This window comes from Tachysurus vachellii, chromosome 17 (genome assembly GCF_030014155.1).
Source record: "Tachysurus vachellii isolate PV-2020 chromosome 17, HZAU_Pvac_v1, whole genome shotgun sequence".
Classification (NCBI taxonomy): domain Eukaryota; kingdom Metazoa; phylum Chordata; class Actinopteri; order Siluriformes; family Bagridae; genus Tachysurus; species Tachysurus vachellii.
In genome coordinates this window covers 739,015-752,500 of record NC_083476.1, presented here as the reverse complement: position 1 = coordinate 752,500, position 13,486 = coordinate 739,015, and the positions used below count along the sequence as shown (strand labels likewise).

The 13,486-nt window shown below is 39.2% G+C and overlaps 3 protein-coding genes across 5 annotated transcripts in view; all 3 read left to right on the top strand.

Annotated features, from left to right (window-relative positions):
• Positions 1-4,044, top strand: part of LOC132859649 (protein zer-1 homolog) — an 11,433-nt gene extending 7,389 nt beyond the window's left edge. For all 3 annotated transcript variants that reach the window (XM_060890451.1, XM_060890450.1, XM_060890449.1), the window contains exon 16: positions 422-4,044. In XM_060890451.1, coding sequence (XP_060746434.1) covers positions 422-479 — 58 coding nt within the window. In that variant the 3' untranslated portion in view covers positions 480-4,044. The remainder of the gene's footprint in view (positions 1-421) is intronic.
• A 2,574-nt stretch (positions 4,045-6,618) lies between these two features.
• On the top strand, positions 6,619-9,776 carry LOC132860355 (protein zer-1 homolog). The gene is made up of 4 exons (XM_060891541.1): positions 6,619-7,176; positions 8,470-8,620; positions 8,994-9,191; positions 9,765-9,776. The coding sequence occupies exons 1-4, from the start codon at positions 7,010-7,012 to the stop codon at positions 9,774-9,776; spliced, it is 528 nt and encodes a 175-aa protein (XP_060747524.1). The 5' UTR covers positions 6,619-7,009.
• A 125-nt stretch (positions 9,777-9,901) lies between these two features.
• Positions 9,902-10,959, top strand: LOC132859650 (protein zer-1 homolog). The gene is made up of 3 exons (XM_060890452.1): positions 9,902-9,950; positions 10,176-10,290; positions 10,803-10,959. The coding sequence occupies exons 1-3, from the start codon at positions 9,919-9,921 to the stop codon at positions 10,947-10,949; spliced, it is 294 nt and encodes a 97-aa protein (XP_060746435.1). The 5' UTR covers positions 9,902-9,918; the 3' UTR covers positions 10,950-10,959.
• Positions 10,960-13,486: the final 2,527 nt, after the last annotated feature.

Below are 13,486 nucleotides of genomic sequence, written 5' to 3'. Positions count from 1 at the left end.
TTCAGTTTAAAACAAAAACATTGTGATGATGTTTAGAAACCTTTCATTAGACGTTTCATTTTGGAACTGATAAAAGCTGTACAGGCCACACCCACTAAACACGCCCACAATGCAACGCTGCTAGAATTCATGCCACGCCCCCCGGAGCAGCGCTACACTAGTTAGCACTTTCTCACTGATCCACAAAGATGGAGGAAAACTGTTAGCACCAATCAGAGCCCAGGATTTCACTATTATTAGTGTTTACATTTCTGACATTTGGCAGAAGCCCTTATCCAGAGCGGCGTACAAATGGATTTGTTTTATTTTGCTGCTTATAAAACTAATTAAATAAATGTAGATAGATACGTGTTAGATATTTAACTAACTGCAGGTCCTTGAACAGTAAATATTGATCTAAAACTGTTTTTTCTTCCTGCAGCAAGGTGATGGAGCAGTGTGAGAATTTTAAGGAGGATCCGATGGACACCAGCAGGTAAAAGGTGCAGAGCAGGAAATCTCGCCTCAGCATCTGGTCCACCTTAAAACACACCAGAACAACACAGCTAATGGGATCTAAAGAAAGGAATCTAACGCACAACGCTCACATCTGTTCCATGTCATTCAGGATTCTTCAGTCTCCTCTGCTGTGTGTGTGTGTGTGTGTGTGTGTGTGTGTGTGTGTGTGTGTGTGTGTGTGTGTGTGTGTGTGTGTGTTGGACTCAAAGGGTAAAGATGGACCCTCATCCTCACAAATACACACTCCTGTGAAAATTAAAATGACACTAACTTAAAGGGGAGATGCTTCCACAGGAGTGTGTGTGTGTGTGTGGCACATGATTAACAGTGTTTGTATCATTTATTAGTGTGTGTCTGTGTGTGTTTCTGTGTGTGGAACAAAGCCAGGGGAAAGTTCTCATCTTTTTGACTGAGCACAAAACAAGGCTGGAAAGAAACTGACTTTCTGTGTGTGTGAGACAGAGAATGTGTGTGTGTGTGTGTGTGTGTGTGTCTGTGTGTGTGTGAGACAAAGAATGTGAGTGTGTAAGAGAGACAGAGAGAAAAAGCTTCACTAGATTGTCTTTTATGCTCTGACATCATAACTCATGGACTTTCTGGAATGAGGTCACACACCACGTCACAATCTCTGGTCAGTGAGGACAATTTATGGCTTGAACACACACACACACACACACACACACACACACACATTTACAGACTCTTATCCAGAGCGATGTACAAGACTGCTTAAGTCTTTATCATTGGATACATTAACTCTGGTTCACTAGGTTACGTACTTAAAGGTGCAGTGCACGATGTTTGAAAGCCAATGTTGACAATTGAAATCACCAAAACAAACACGCCCCTAACCCAAATGGGTGTCACCCCTGTATTGACAGCTCTGCCCGTAACCCCGGCAACTATTATGGCGGAACCTGCTGGGGCAGCTGGCTGAGGGGATATTTTTATCAATAAATCATCTCGATGAGTAATACTATGGTAATACAAATGTGTTTTTGTAGTACTGTGTGTTAAAAGGTTTAGCTCCGTTTCATGCAGACGGCGACGTTCAACACCTAGAGCCCGAGGCAGAGGTAACGGCAGGTATCCGTTATGTCAATGTTTCAATCGCTTCCGCGTTAATGTCACACACATGCACTGAACGATCTCTCTGCCACATATCGACAAGACACGCCCCTTTCTGCTCATTGGCTACACGTTTGTCGGCCCGACTCGGTTTTCTGAATCATTTCTCAAACAACGTGCACTCCACCTTTAATTCTACTCTTTAGCTTTAGATCACAGGACTACAGGATTATTCCTCACACCTCTCCTGTTTTCTAGAATTCCTTTTTATTTATTTATATTACATCGAATAAGCAGGCTCGAGTCTTTGTGATTTTAATACAGTTTTTTATTTACTCACTACGTTGTCATGCCAACAATCAGGTCAGTAAGACGTCACTGCTTTTACAGAAAACAAAACAGTACAAGTAAAGTTCTCCTTACGTATTAAACCAGTAGATAATTGTTTACAATCACTGTGTTTTCTCGAATATGAACAAACCAACCACCTGCCCATTGGATCCACTCCCTTCCACAAGCATACAACAATTTCCTGTAAACTGCTATACAGTATAATACAGCAAACCATTTTACAATTACCAACATTTTTACAGGATTTTATTGGCAACTTTTTTGCCAGGTAATTCCTATAATTTCTACAGTTTTTTTTTTTTTAATACAGTGTAGTTCAAGACCTGGCAACCATGAACTACCTGCTATGAAACAATGGTACAACTTCTCTCATGATGTCAGTGCACCAGTTTAAACCACGATCTGTGCTGTACATGTTTGCCACTTCACCTCTGACCTCAAACCGCTTCTTTTCTGTCTGTTTATTACTGATCCATTTCTCTTTTTCCATTTCGTCTGCTGCTGCTGCTTTATACTGAATTATCCAAATTGGAAATCAACAAAGAGTAGAGAGTAAAATGTGAGTTTTATACGAACAACATGGTGCTTCATGCACGAGAACATCAGAAATCCTTCTGTTTAAATAAAGAATTTGAATTTGTAAGATTTTGTATAAATATGACTCACCATCACGATATCGTCAAGGGCCTTTTCTTTCTCTTTTATTTCCTCACTATCACCTTCATACACAGCCAGCACAAACTCCACTGACTCTTTTACTGCCCCGATGACAGGAACTATGTCCATGAATCCAATCCACACGGTGCTGTTGCCTTCATCCTTGCCCTCCGTCTGTAGAACCCCGACTCCAGCCATGTTCTCAGAGAACTACACTAGGTTACGTTTGTAACCCGGTTTCCAGAGAAGTTCAGTTCTCTCCAGCGCTGGAAAGCTGATCCTAAATCAGATCATAAATTAGAAGTGTTACCACATGCACAGATAATTTGATGACCCCCCCACACACTCACTCCCCCTGAAATAAAAAACCTCTATAAAATAATGTTTATTACAATTATTAAGTTTGTTTATTACATTTCATTTTTCAAATTTGTATTACCTTCATGCATGTCTGCTTATGACCAAACAAAATGTTTATTTATGTTTGTATATGATATAGTTTATATAAATTCCCCTATATTTCCAATTAATTCCCATAAATTCCCGTAAAGTTTCCAATTTTGAATATTTCCAAAATTCCCCAGATTAAGTTCCTGTGGAAAGTTTACGGAAATTTACCAGAAACTTTCAGCCCCTTTGCAACCCTATTTAAAACAGCCTCATGCAGCGCTTTGCTAAATTCACCGTACAGTATGGCGTCCGCTGTAGCGGCACAATGATCAAGGAGCTGAGTGGGGAGCAATAAAGTCGTGACACATTAATCATCCTTGCAGTTTGCTGTTTATTCTCCATCCATTTGAAGATAGTTTCTATATAGCAATGTATAACACTGATTTGCTCAAGTTCAACAATACTGCTTCTCAATGAATATATTATTCTTATACTGTGATTATACGGTCAACCAAAAAATATGTGCTCCTACACTCACCCCCATGCTTCCGGAGCTACACAAAGGTGTTTTAACCTTACGTAATTACTGACACCCCCATTCTCCCACGGTCACATGACGTACACTTAACATGGCTCCTACATCCGCATTCACGTAGACGTCATCAGAATCAAAGCGAGCCACATGTTTGTCTGATTATCATCTTCTGTATCGGGGGAAAGTGTGTGTTCACCTCATTTATTTAGTGTTTTCTCTTTCAACTCGTATCCTCGAAGGGACTGAATATTAGATTTCTCTATAAATTCACACAGCACCTTCGAATGAAATTTGATGTGGATGGATGGATGGATGTTTGAGCAGATTTGGGGAAAACTGTATTTTTATACTATGCACTATGGGCATGGAATAACTTGCAAAAAAGATCTTAAATTAGAAATGTGTATATCAATAAATACATTTAAGACCATCATAAAAAATGTGGTAAAGGAGACATGTAGTTGTTTTTCTTGAGAGGTCCTTGTATTTGCATGATTGTATGTATGTATGTTTTTAATATGTTGTGTTTATGTACGGCTGCTAACTTCGGCCAGGTCTCTCCTGTAAAAGAGATTTTTGATCTCAATGAGACTTCCTGGTAAAATAAATGTAAATAAAAGAAATATTTGTTATATAAATATGACTCAAGGGCCTTTTCTTTCTCTTTTATTACCTCACTATTCCGTTCATACACAGCCAGCACAAACTCCAGCCATGATTTCATGCTGTATGTGTAACCAGCCTATTTCTGCCTACTGCTACAGTCTGCGTTGTGTAACAGAAGACACGGAGAACTGGAACTGCTGCTGAACTGGAGAGTTTATTCTGTGTCCTTTAGATGGCACTGGACAGATTAAAGAGTACAGCATGAGAAAATTGTTCTGTCTGTGATTTTTCACCTGCACAAATTAAAGGCAGTTATTTAATTCGTTAAAATCACCTCAGTTTGTCGGCGCACACACACACACACACACACACACACACACACACACACACGTATATCAAACAGCTGTAGTCGGTAATAAAACCGTTAAATCCAATCCAGCCATTCGTAAAACACTTCCTAATACATTTATAACACTGAACAATAATATTACTGCATATTATTGACTTTATCAAACTACTCAAAACTTTTACAGCCCTACTGTATATTGAGAGAGCACCGCTAACTGCTTACCTCAGACATATACACTAGATGTCGCCTTGTATAAGGCAGTACACTGGAACGAATGCGTCAATAGAGCCGCCATCTTGGTACAGGGGACCCCTTCTTTAATGCATCAGCGTCAATGTAGGCAAAGGGAAATAAAATCACCATAAATCGTCATGAATGCCATTTTCTATTTTTTTTGGTTCGTTCCAAAGGTCAGACATGTATTTATTATTGAGTCCAGAGAAAATTTAAGGTTTTTGATATTAAGATAATCTACTTTTTCAAAATATAATGCATAGTGCTAGTAGGTGTAAGTTTATTACTTACATTCTTCCACTTGAGTAAACGTCATATGAACAATCACTACTTACCTTATAGTCTACTGCATGTAACACTGCTACAATGGTGTGACTATACATGTTCATTTAAACATTTAAATTGGATTGGTTTATTAAATATGATACACAAAGCAATTTGCAGGTGGAAGCAAATCACAAATTTGAGTTGAACGTAATGGGAAAGTTAGATAGTTGAGGTGCCAAAGACTGTTCAATCTTTTATTTATTCATTTCCCGCAATACTTTTGCCACATTAAATAAGTATGTACTAAAGCCACATAAACCAAAAAGCCACATAAACCAAATAATGTCATTAAATATGTCCTTAAGTGAAGTAAGTTCATAAAAGAGCATTCTGCTTGTGTTAAGTCCAGGACAATCTAATAAAATATGTTTGACAGATAAGGGAATCTTACAGAACATACATAAAGTTGGGTCTTGTGCCCTTATTAAGAGCTTCGGAATCTACAAACATTGTCGGTTTTCCTAACTGTCAAAAACTAACGAGTAACTAGCATGGATTAGCTGCGGTCGTTAACCAAGGACTGAAACAAACCAACGTAACCAGAAATATAATGTTGTAACATTTGTAATAGAAAAATGTTCTGAATAACAAAAAATTAACATTGAACATTCTGTATCAATACACACACACACACACACACACACACACACCTGAAATTAGGAACAGCAAAGATAACAAAGGGGAGATTGAACTGTTTTCCAAACTGCACACGAAGCATAAAAGATATGTAAGAACATTGCAGATGTATGGAAAATAACAGCATGACCGTTGCTCTTCCTGTGCAATGACAAGATTAGAGGATGACAAGATCAATGGAAGATGCCTCAAGCACACATAATTATGAACCTTTGGTCCATTATCTTGTATAAATAGAGAACAGCCTCACATGACTTCACACTTGCAAGTGTGTTGAATAAATAAGTTTGATATTCCACAGGACTCTGCTGCGTTCTTCTCTGCAACTTAGGAAAAGTTCACATTGAACTATTATTTCTGATTAATAGAATAGAATTTCCGCAACACATTCAATATCATAAAACACTCAGTGGGCATCACAAGAAACCTGCTCTGGATCCATCAGACATTAGTAACTACAGACTGGTATCACTTGAACGTATTGTCTATAAGCAGCTGTCTATCTCTCAAAGAACAACCTTCAAGATCCCAAAGATCCAAAACCAGTCTGGCCTCAAAGCAGCACATTCCACAGAGACAGCCCTCAGTCTCTGAGAAACTACATGCTGCTACATCAGCCAAGCTTCACCCGTTCTCATCCTCCTAGACTTTTCAGTGGCATTTGATAATGTACACAATAAGACTCTTTTGTCCACCCTCAGGAGTCTTAAATTTGGTGGATCAGCGTAATAATAATATATTAATTATTAATTATTAATTAATTATTATTATTAATACATTAATTATAATAATTCATTTTATTTGAAGGTGCCTTTCAAACTCTCGAGGTCACCTTACAAGATACATTTATAACACACAGCATAATATAAAACATACAAATAGACAACAAAATAATAAGATAAATTAAAAGAAAAAAGTTCAAATATAAAATACATTTCTAAACATGTGGGTTCTGAGTCTGGATTTATGGTTTGTAATTAAGCTATTAATTAGCCTTGTTAGCTAATTGGCCTTCAGTCACCACAATATTTACTTATATTAGCAGGAATGCTACATTTTTGTGGGAAATTAAATTCCAAACGAAATGCAGTCCAAATGTTTGTCACTTTCAGCAGTGGCAAAGTTACTTTTTATAATTTTGGAGAAAATAAAATTGTAAGAAATTGTACTTGTATTTTTGCTGTTGCTCTACAGACTACACTTATAAATCAGATTTATTTTTGCTAAATAATTAAATAAAACATTATTAATTATAGGTAATGATTATATGTATTTATGATGCCTGAGATCTGAGCACACTGTTCGCTTTCCTCCATCGCCTTGGTGTTTGACCTCTGACTCTGAAAGGGTGCATCACCATGGCAACCAAAGCAGGGGATGATCCAGAGAGCCTCATGTCTCTGTGCACCGTGTTCTGTCTGAAGAACCTCAGAAGAACCATGTGCTACATGGGCGAGAGGAACCAACTGTGCCTGCGTCCAGACATCTTCTTACCCAGTGAGATCTGTGACAAGCTTGTTCACATGTAAGTGTACACTGTTTATTATTATTATTGTTATTATTATTATTATTATTATTATTAGTATTATTATTATTATTATTAGTATTATTATTATTATTATTACTATTATTATTATTATTATTACTATTAATGATGTAAACAGACAAGTTGTTACAGAAGCATCACATGCATCATCTCCACTAGGAGGTGACTGAAACAGAATCGTTTATAACCCCGTAATAATCCCTCATTTTATTACTTCTTTAAAGTTAGTCATTTTATTGATAATTAAAGGTGCAGTGCACGATGTTTGAAAGCCAATGTTGACATTTTAAATCACCAAAACAAACACGCCCCTAATCCAAATGGTTGTCACTCCTGTTTTGATAGCTCCGCCCACGCATACATACGTATCCCAGGCAACTATTATGGCGGAACCTGCTGGGGCAGCTGGCCGAGGGGATATTTTTATCAATAAATGAACACAATGAGTAATACTATGGTAATACAGATGTGTTTTTGTAGTACTGTGTGTTAAAAGGTTTAGCTCCGTTTCACGTGGAGGATGACGTTCAACACCTAGAACCCGAGGCAGAGGTAACGGCAGGTATCCTCCATGTCAGTGTTTCAATCGCTTTCGGCTAATGTCAAACATGCGCACTGAACACTCTCTCTGCCCATATTGACAAGACACGCCCCTTTCTGCTCATTGGCTACACGTTTGTTTTGTTAGTCGCCGTGACTCGGTTTTCTGAAGCATTTTTCAAACATTGTACACCGCACTTTTAATATTAATACGATATTTTCCTGATATGACAATTTAATAATTTTCTTTTCATTTTTATTTGCTATAACATTGTAATAAGTCTTTTTACTGCTCTAACGCTTTAATATGAGGTCATTTATGTCCCTATTTCTCTTTACTAAGTCATTGTGTTGCTGTAGCACTGTAATAATGCCTCATTTTATTTCTAACACCTTAAAAAGAAACATTTTTCTCACAGTTAAACACCAATCATTTAGTTGCTGTTATTTCTAAGTACTTTTTTGTTATAACACTAAGAATGTCTATAACACTTTAATAATGAGTTGTATTATTACCCTATACAGGTTTTTTAACCATGTTACACCTGAAAACGAGTTGCTTTATTACTTGTTATAACACATTAATAAGGCTGTTATTATAGTCTCATAGATCACTATAATAATAAGTGTTTTTTATGTAATAATTTATAATTTTTAATAATAAGTTCCTATTAATTTGTCATTTCATACCACTTTAACATTGCTGTTTATTTCTGTAATTCTGCTCCTCAGGTACGTGGAGCTGGTGCACACAGACACCGAGTTTGAGCCTCAGGATGGGTTTTTTCAGCTCTTCAGCGACCCGCACAGCACCCGACTGAGCCGACTGCACCTCAGAGAGGACGTCGTACGAGACCGAGACCTCAAGGCCATCAGCAAGCAGGTGCTCACACACAGCCTAGTAATAACAGCTCATTAGGATTCTATAGCACCTTAATAACAACTTTTTTTAACAATTAACTTTTTTGTAATTTTATTGTAATAACACCTTAAGAAGTTCTCTTATAATTGTACTAGCATAATAATTTTTTTTGCTGTAACATCTTAATAATAGTGTTAGTAGCTATAACACCTTCATAGCTCATGTTATTGCTATAACACTGTAATAAATTGTTTATTCACTGTCATGCTTTAATACATGGTGTTATTTCTATATCATTGTAATAATAAGTGGTTGTATTGCTCTAACACTGTACTGTATGTTGGTTTTACTCTCAGATGTCTCTGTTCTGTAACTCGTAAGCTTCTTTTTCCAGGATCTGATGGAGCTCCACTTGACTGACTGTATTGGTCTCCACCAAAGCCTTTGGACTCTGTGCAACTTCCACAACATGCTCGTGTCCCTCAGTCTCTTCGACTGCATAAACATCTTCCCCGAGTCCTCCACTGACGATGAGGACGATGATAACTCTTCATCGTCCTCATCCTCCTCATCGTCCTCCACTTGGTTGGTCGTTTTTTTTTTTTTAATGCAAAAGATAAGGAAAGAAGTGCTAGTTGAAGTGTTTCCTGAATAAGTAGGTCTTCAACCGCCGCTTGAAAATATCCAGTGACTCAGCTGTCCGGACCTCTAGGGGAAGTTCATTCCACCACCTTGGTGCCAGAACAGAGAAGAGTCTTGTAGTAAACTTACCTCTTACCCTGAGAGATGGTGGAACCAGTCGAGCAGTGCTGGTAGATCTGAGGGTGTGAGGTGCAGTGTGAGGAGTGATGAGGGCTTTGAGGTAAGAGGGAGCTGGTCCATTTTTGGCTTTGTAGGCCAGCATCAGTGTTTTGAATCTGATGCGTGCAGCTACCGGAAGCCAGTGGAGGGATCGCAGCAGCGGGGTGGTATGCGAGAACTTTGGCAGGTTGTAAACAAGCCGGGCAGCTGCATTTTGGATCATTTGCAGAGGACGGATTGCATTCATATGTAGACCTGCCAGCAGTGTGTTACAGTAATCCAGTCTAGAAATGACAAGAGACTGAACAAGTACCTGAGCAGCCTGTGTGGACAGAAATGGCCGAATTCTTCTAATGTTGGAAAGAAACCGACATGAGCGAGTCACATTAGCAACATGAGAGGAAAAGAACAGTTGATTGTCCATGGTTACCCCAAGGTTGTGAGCTGTGGCTGAAGGGGAGATCAGATCATTGTGCAAGGATATAGCAAGGTCATGACCTGGGGATGTGTCACCTGGGATGAACATGGAGGAGGCCATGGGACCACCAAGGTACGTATCCTGTGTCAGACAGGAAATGACATAAAACTTATTCAGAAACCATTGACTTATGTACATATGGGACACAAAAATGTCTCTGTGTTTCTCTCTCTGTTTCTCTGTCTTATCTCTCTCTCTCTCTGTCCCCCTCCTCTGTTTCTCTGTCTTATCTCTCTCTCTCTGTCCCCCTCCTCTGTCTCTCTCTCTTATCTCTCTCTCTGTCTCTCTCACTTTCAGCACCGATCCCTGTAAGAGCAGTATCTACCCGTTCCAGGGCTTAAAGAGGCCTCTGCAGTTTCTGGGTCTTTATAACACTACACTGTGTAACGTCAAACACATCCCGGCCTTTAAGGTACAACTAGTAACTTCTTATCTTAAACTTATCTGATTCCACTTTTATTTCTATTTAGATGTGTTTTGATGAAATTGTCAAATTTTAACTACTTCTAAGTGACAATTGGAAAACTGAAAATTAGAACTTTTGAGCTATTTAAAATGGATTTATGGGTGAGCTTTTAAAGTTTTAGTTCAGTTAGTGTTGACACTAAATACACTCCACAGTCAGTTCTGGTCTAATCACAGCCTTCTCACATATTATATAAATGTTTTATTTGATTTTTTAATAAAGATGTACAACCCTTAACAATACTAGCTCAACAATATGAAACAAAAGTAAACTGTCAGCTCTGTTACAGGACATGATGATTTGTCTCCCCCTAGTGGTCATGTGCCACAACATTGTTGAATTCAGTGTAAATTTAATGATAAATACAGAATTGATCAATAAAACAATGAGCCACTCAGTCACATTAATGTATTATGACATTCTTGATATTCGTATCTATATAAATGTGTGTGTTTTAGGTGACCGGCTCTAAGAATGAAGAGCAGGTTCTCAACGCTATTGAAGCTTACACTGAACATCGTCCTGAACTCGCACACAGGGCCATAAACCAGCTGTTTGACTTTGTCCGGATACAACACTGTAATAATCTGGTCCGAGCAGTGTAGGTACACACACACACACACACACATACACACACACGTATACACACACACATAGACATACACACACACACTCACATACACACACATACACACTCACACACAGACACTCACATACACACACACATACACACATACAAACACAAACACATACACACACGTACACACACACACATATACATACACACACACATATACACACATACACACACATACACACACAAACGCACACACGTATACACACACACATACACACACATACACACATACAAACACACACACATACATACACACACACATATACACACATACACACACATACACACACACACGTACACACACACACACACACACACACATGCACACACACACTCAAAAATATGCACATGCTTGCTTTGACTTTTAAATTATCCATGACATCATCATGGAGCCTATAGTAGGCGGAGCCTGAGCCTATTGCATGGAGTTTCCTGTAAAATACCAGTTCAAACTTTTCTCTAAATGTCTTTCTCTTTAGAGGGAAATATTTGTTCTAAATGTTCTAGAAATAAAATGTTCCATAATTAAATGTAAAGCCCAGAAACTGGTGAAGATTAATTGTGATATAACTGCATTCAAGTTCATCTTTGTTTAATTGTCTCTGTTTTTTCTGTCTGTCTCTTTTCTGTGTCCACAGCACAACGCTCACATCTGTTCCATGTCATTCAGGATTCTTCAGTCTCCTCTGCTGTGTGTGTGTGTGTGTGTGTGTGTGTGTTGGACTCAAAGGGACAAGATGGACCCTCATCCTCACAAATACACACTCCTGTGAAAATAAAAATTTATTCACCTAATTTATTCAGTTTCTGCTGTTTCGTCTTATATCCTCGAAGTGAAAGAATATTATATTTATAAAATCACTATCCAATCAATAAGGATGTTATTGTTGAAGACATGTTCTTCTCTTTTTGACCTTGTCACTTGTTCCTTCAGCTCCTCAGGCAACGGACACTTGATGCTACCTAACTTTCATACAACGTCCCTCTGAATCTCCTCCACTTTTCTCTTTCTTGCTTCTTTTTGAGCTGGAGTTAAGTTTAGGTTTTTGGAACATTTCATCACATGTTCAGTAATCTTCCCCTTTGGGACCTCTGTGGAGAAAAAAAAAACCCCAAATGTTTCCCTACTGTACATGGGCTGCCACACTTACCCTTTTTACTGCTCTGAGTGAGGTAGGAGAGGGTTGGTTGCAGCTGGATGATGGCTAAGGCTGCTTGTTGCGGCGAGGGAGAAACTCACTGAACGCCGCCGACTGGCATGTCTGTGGACAACACTACTCACTGCATTGCCGAACAAGCCCTGAGGTGAAATCTGGTCATCCAGCAGAAAGGATTTATCCTTATCTTTAATACCCATTAAGTTGAGCCACAGATGCCTCTCCTTGGCAACCAGCACAGCCATCGAAAGGCCTATGAAGCGTACGGAGCGCGAGGTTCGTGGCTCGGCTGAGCTCAGCTACCACCTGAGGGTCCAAACCCTCTCCAATGTTGAGCTCTGTCAGCAGGTCAGCTTGGTAGGCCTGCAAACCGGGACACACCCGCTTGACCTGTTGCCGTGTAGGCCTTACCTACAAGGGCTGAAGTAGCTCAACAAGGCTTGGTTGGAAGGACAGGCTTCCTCCATACAGGCGATGTAGGTAAGAGATAAGCAAGCATCTCTTCAATCCCAGGCATCGCCCCATACCCATGACTTTCAAGCCTTTCAAAGCGGTTGTCTAGCTTAGAATCTAAATTCCACTTAGACACAGTGCATGTCACCACCTCGAGGAGCTCCTCCAACCCCAATCATTGCGTCTGCAGTTTAGAGGGGGAAGCCCCTCCCCCGCACATCGAGCTCCTCCCCACCCACATCGAGCTCCTCAGGGCAGCATGCTCTCTTCCACGTCGGGAGGAAATCACAGCGTGAGCTCCTCGAAACCGAGCAAATGGAGTCAGGGGAGAGGGCAAGAGAAAGAGAAAAAAAGAGAAATACCCGTCTCTTGCTCCGCTTCCGCTAACTTAACCTACGAAACGTCTCGTTCCCTTCGAAAGGGAACCTGGAAGTGTGTGGAGCAGCGGACAGTAAGGGAGGAGTGATGTCCTCAGCCGAGCAGTGAGGTTAACGTTTAAATACTGTTTCTAAACATTCAGTGCCTGACGAGGCGCCTATTTGTCTTATAAATATATATTTTAGTGCCTATTTGGCTTATAAATATTGTTATTTATATTTATAAAAAATGTCATTTCTATGTTCAGCTTTTTGCATCCATTAAATATCACCATTTTATTTAACCTGAAACGTTTTAAATGACATAGTGAATAACTCGAAATAAGTCAGCTCTCGAGTTCGCTCAAGGTTCTGTTCATCAATCCTGTAAAACTCACTGACACATTTAAATATGAACCCAGGTTTTTAAAAAACAGAATGTTGTACTTCCTAAACCTTCACAGTATCTCATACCGTCATCATCATCATCATCATCATTTCTCTGCAGTGCTTTAGTGTCAGGAATAAGAATGACAGAA

Excerpts from the sequence above, each read along its gene's own strand:
- LOC132860355 (XM_060891541.1), top strand. The coding sequence starts at position 7,010 with ATGGCAACCAAAGCAGGGGATGATCCAGAGAGCCTCATGTCTCTGTGC. Across the intron at positions 7,177-8,469 it reads TGTGACAAGCTTGTTCACAT|GTACGTGGAGCTGGTGCACA; the intron begins GTAAGTGTACAC and ends TCTGCTCCTCAG. Across the intron at positions 8,621-8,993 it reads TCAAGGCCATCAGCAAGCAG|GATCTGATGGAGCTCCACTT; the intron begins GTGCTCACACAC and ends TTCTTTTTCCAG.
- LOC132859650 (XM_060890452.1), top strand. The coding sequence starts at position 9,919 with ATGAACATGGAGGAGGCCATGGGACCACCAAG. Across the intron at positions 9,951-10,175 it reads GAGGCCATGGGACCACCAAG|CACCGATCCCTGTAAGAGCA; the intron begins GTACGTATCCTG and ends TCTCACTTTCAG. Across the intron at positions 10,291-10,802 it reads AACACATCCCGGCCTTTAAG|GTGACCGGCTCTAAGAATGA; the intron begins GTACAACTAGTA and ends TGTGTGTTTTAG.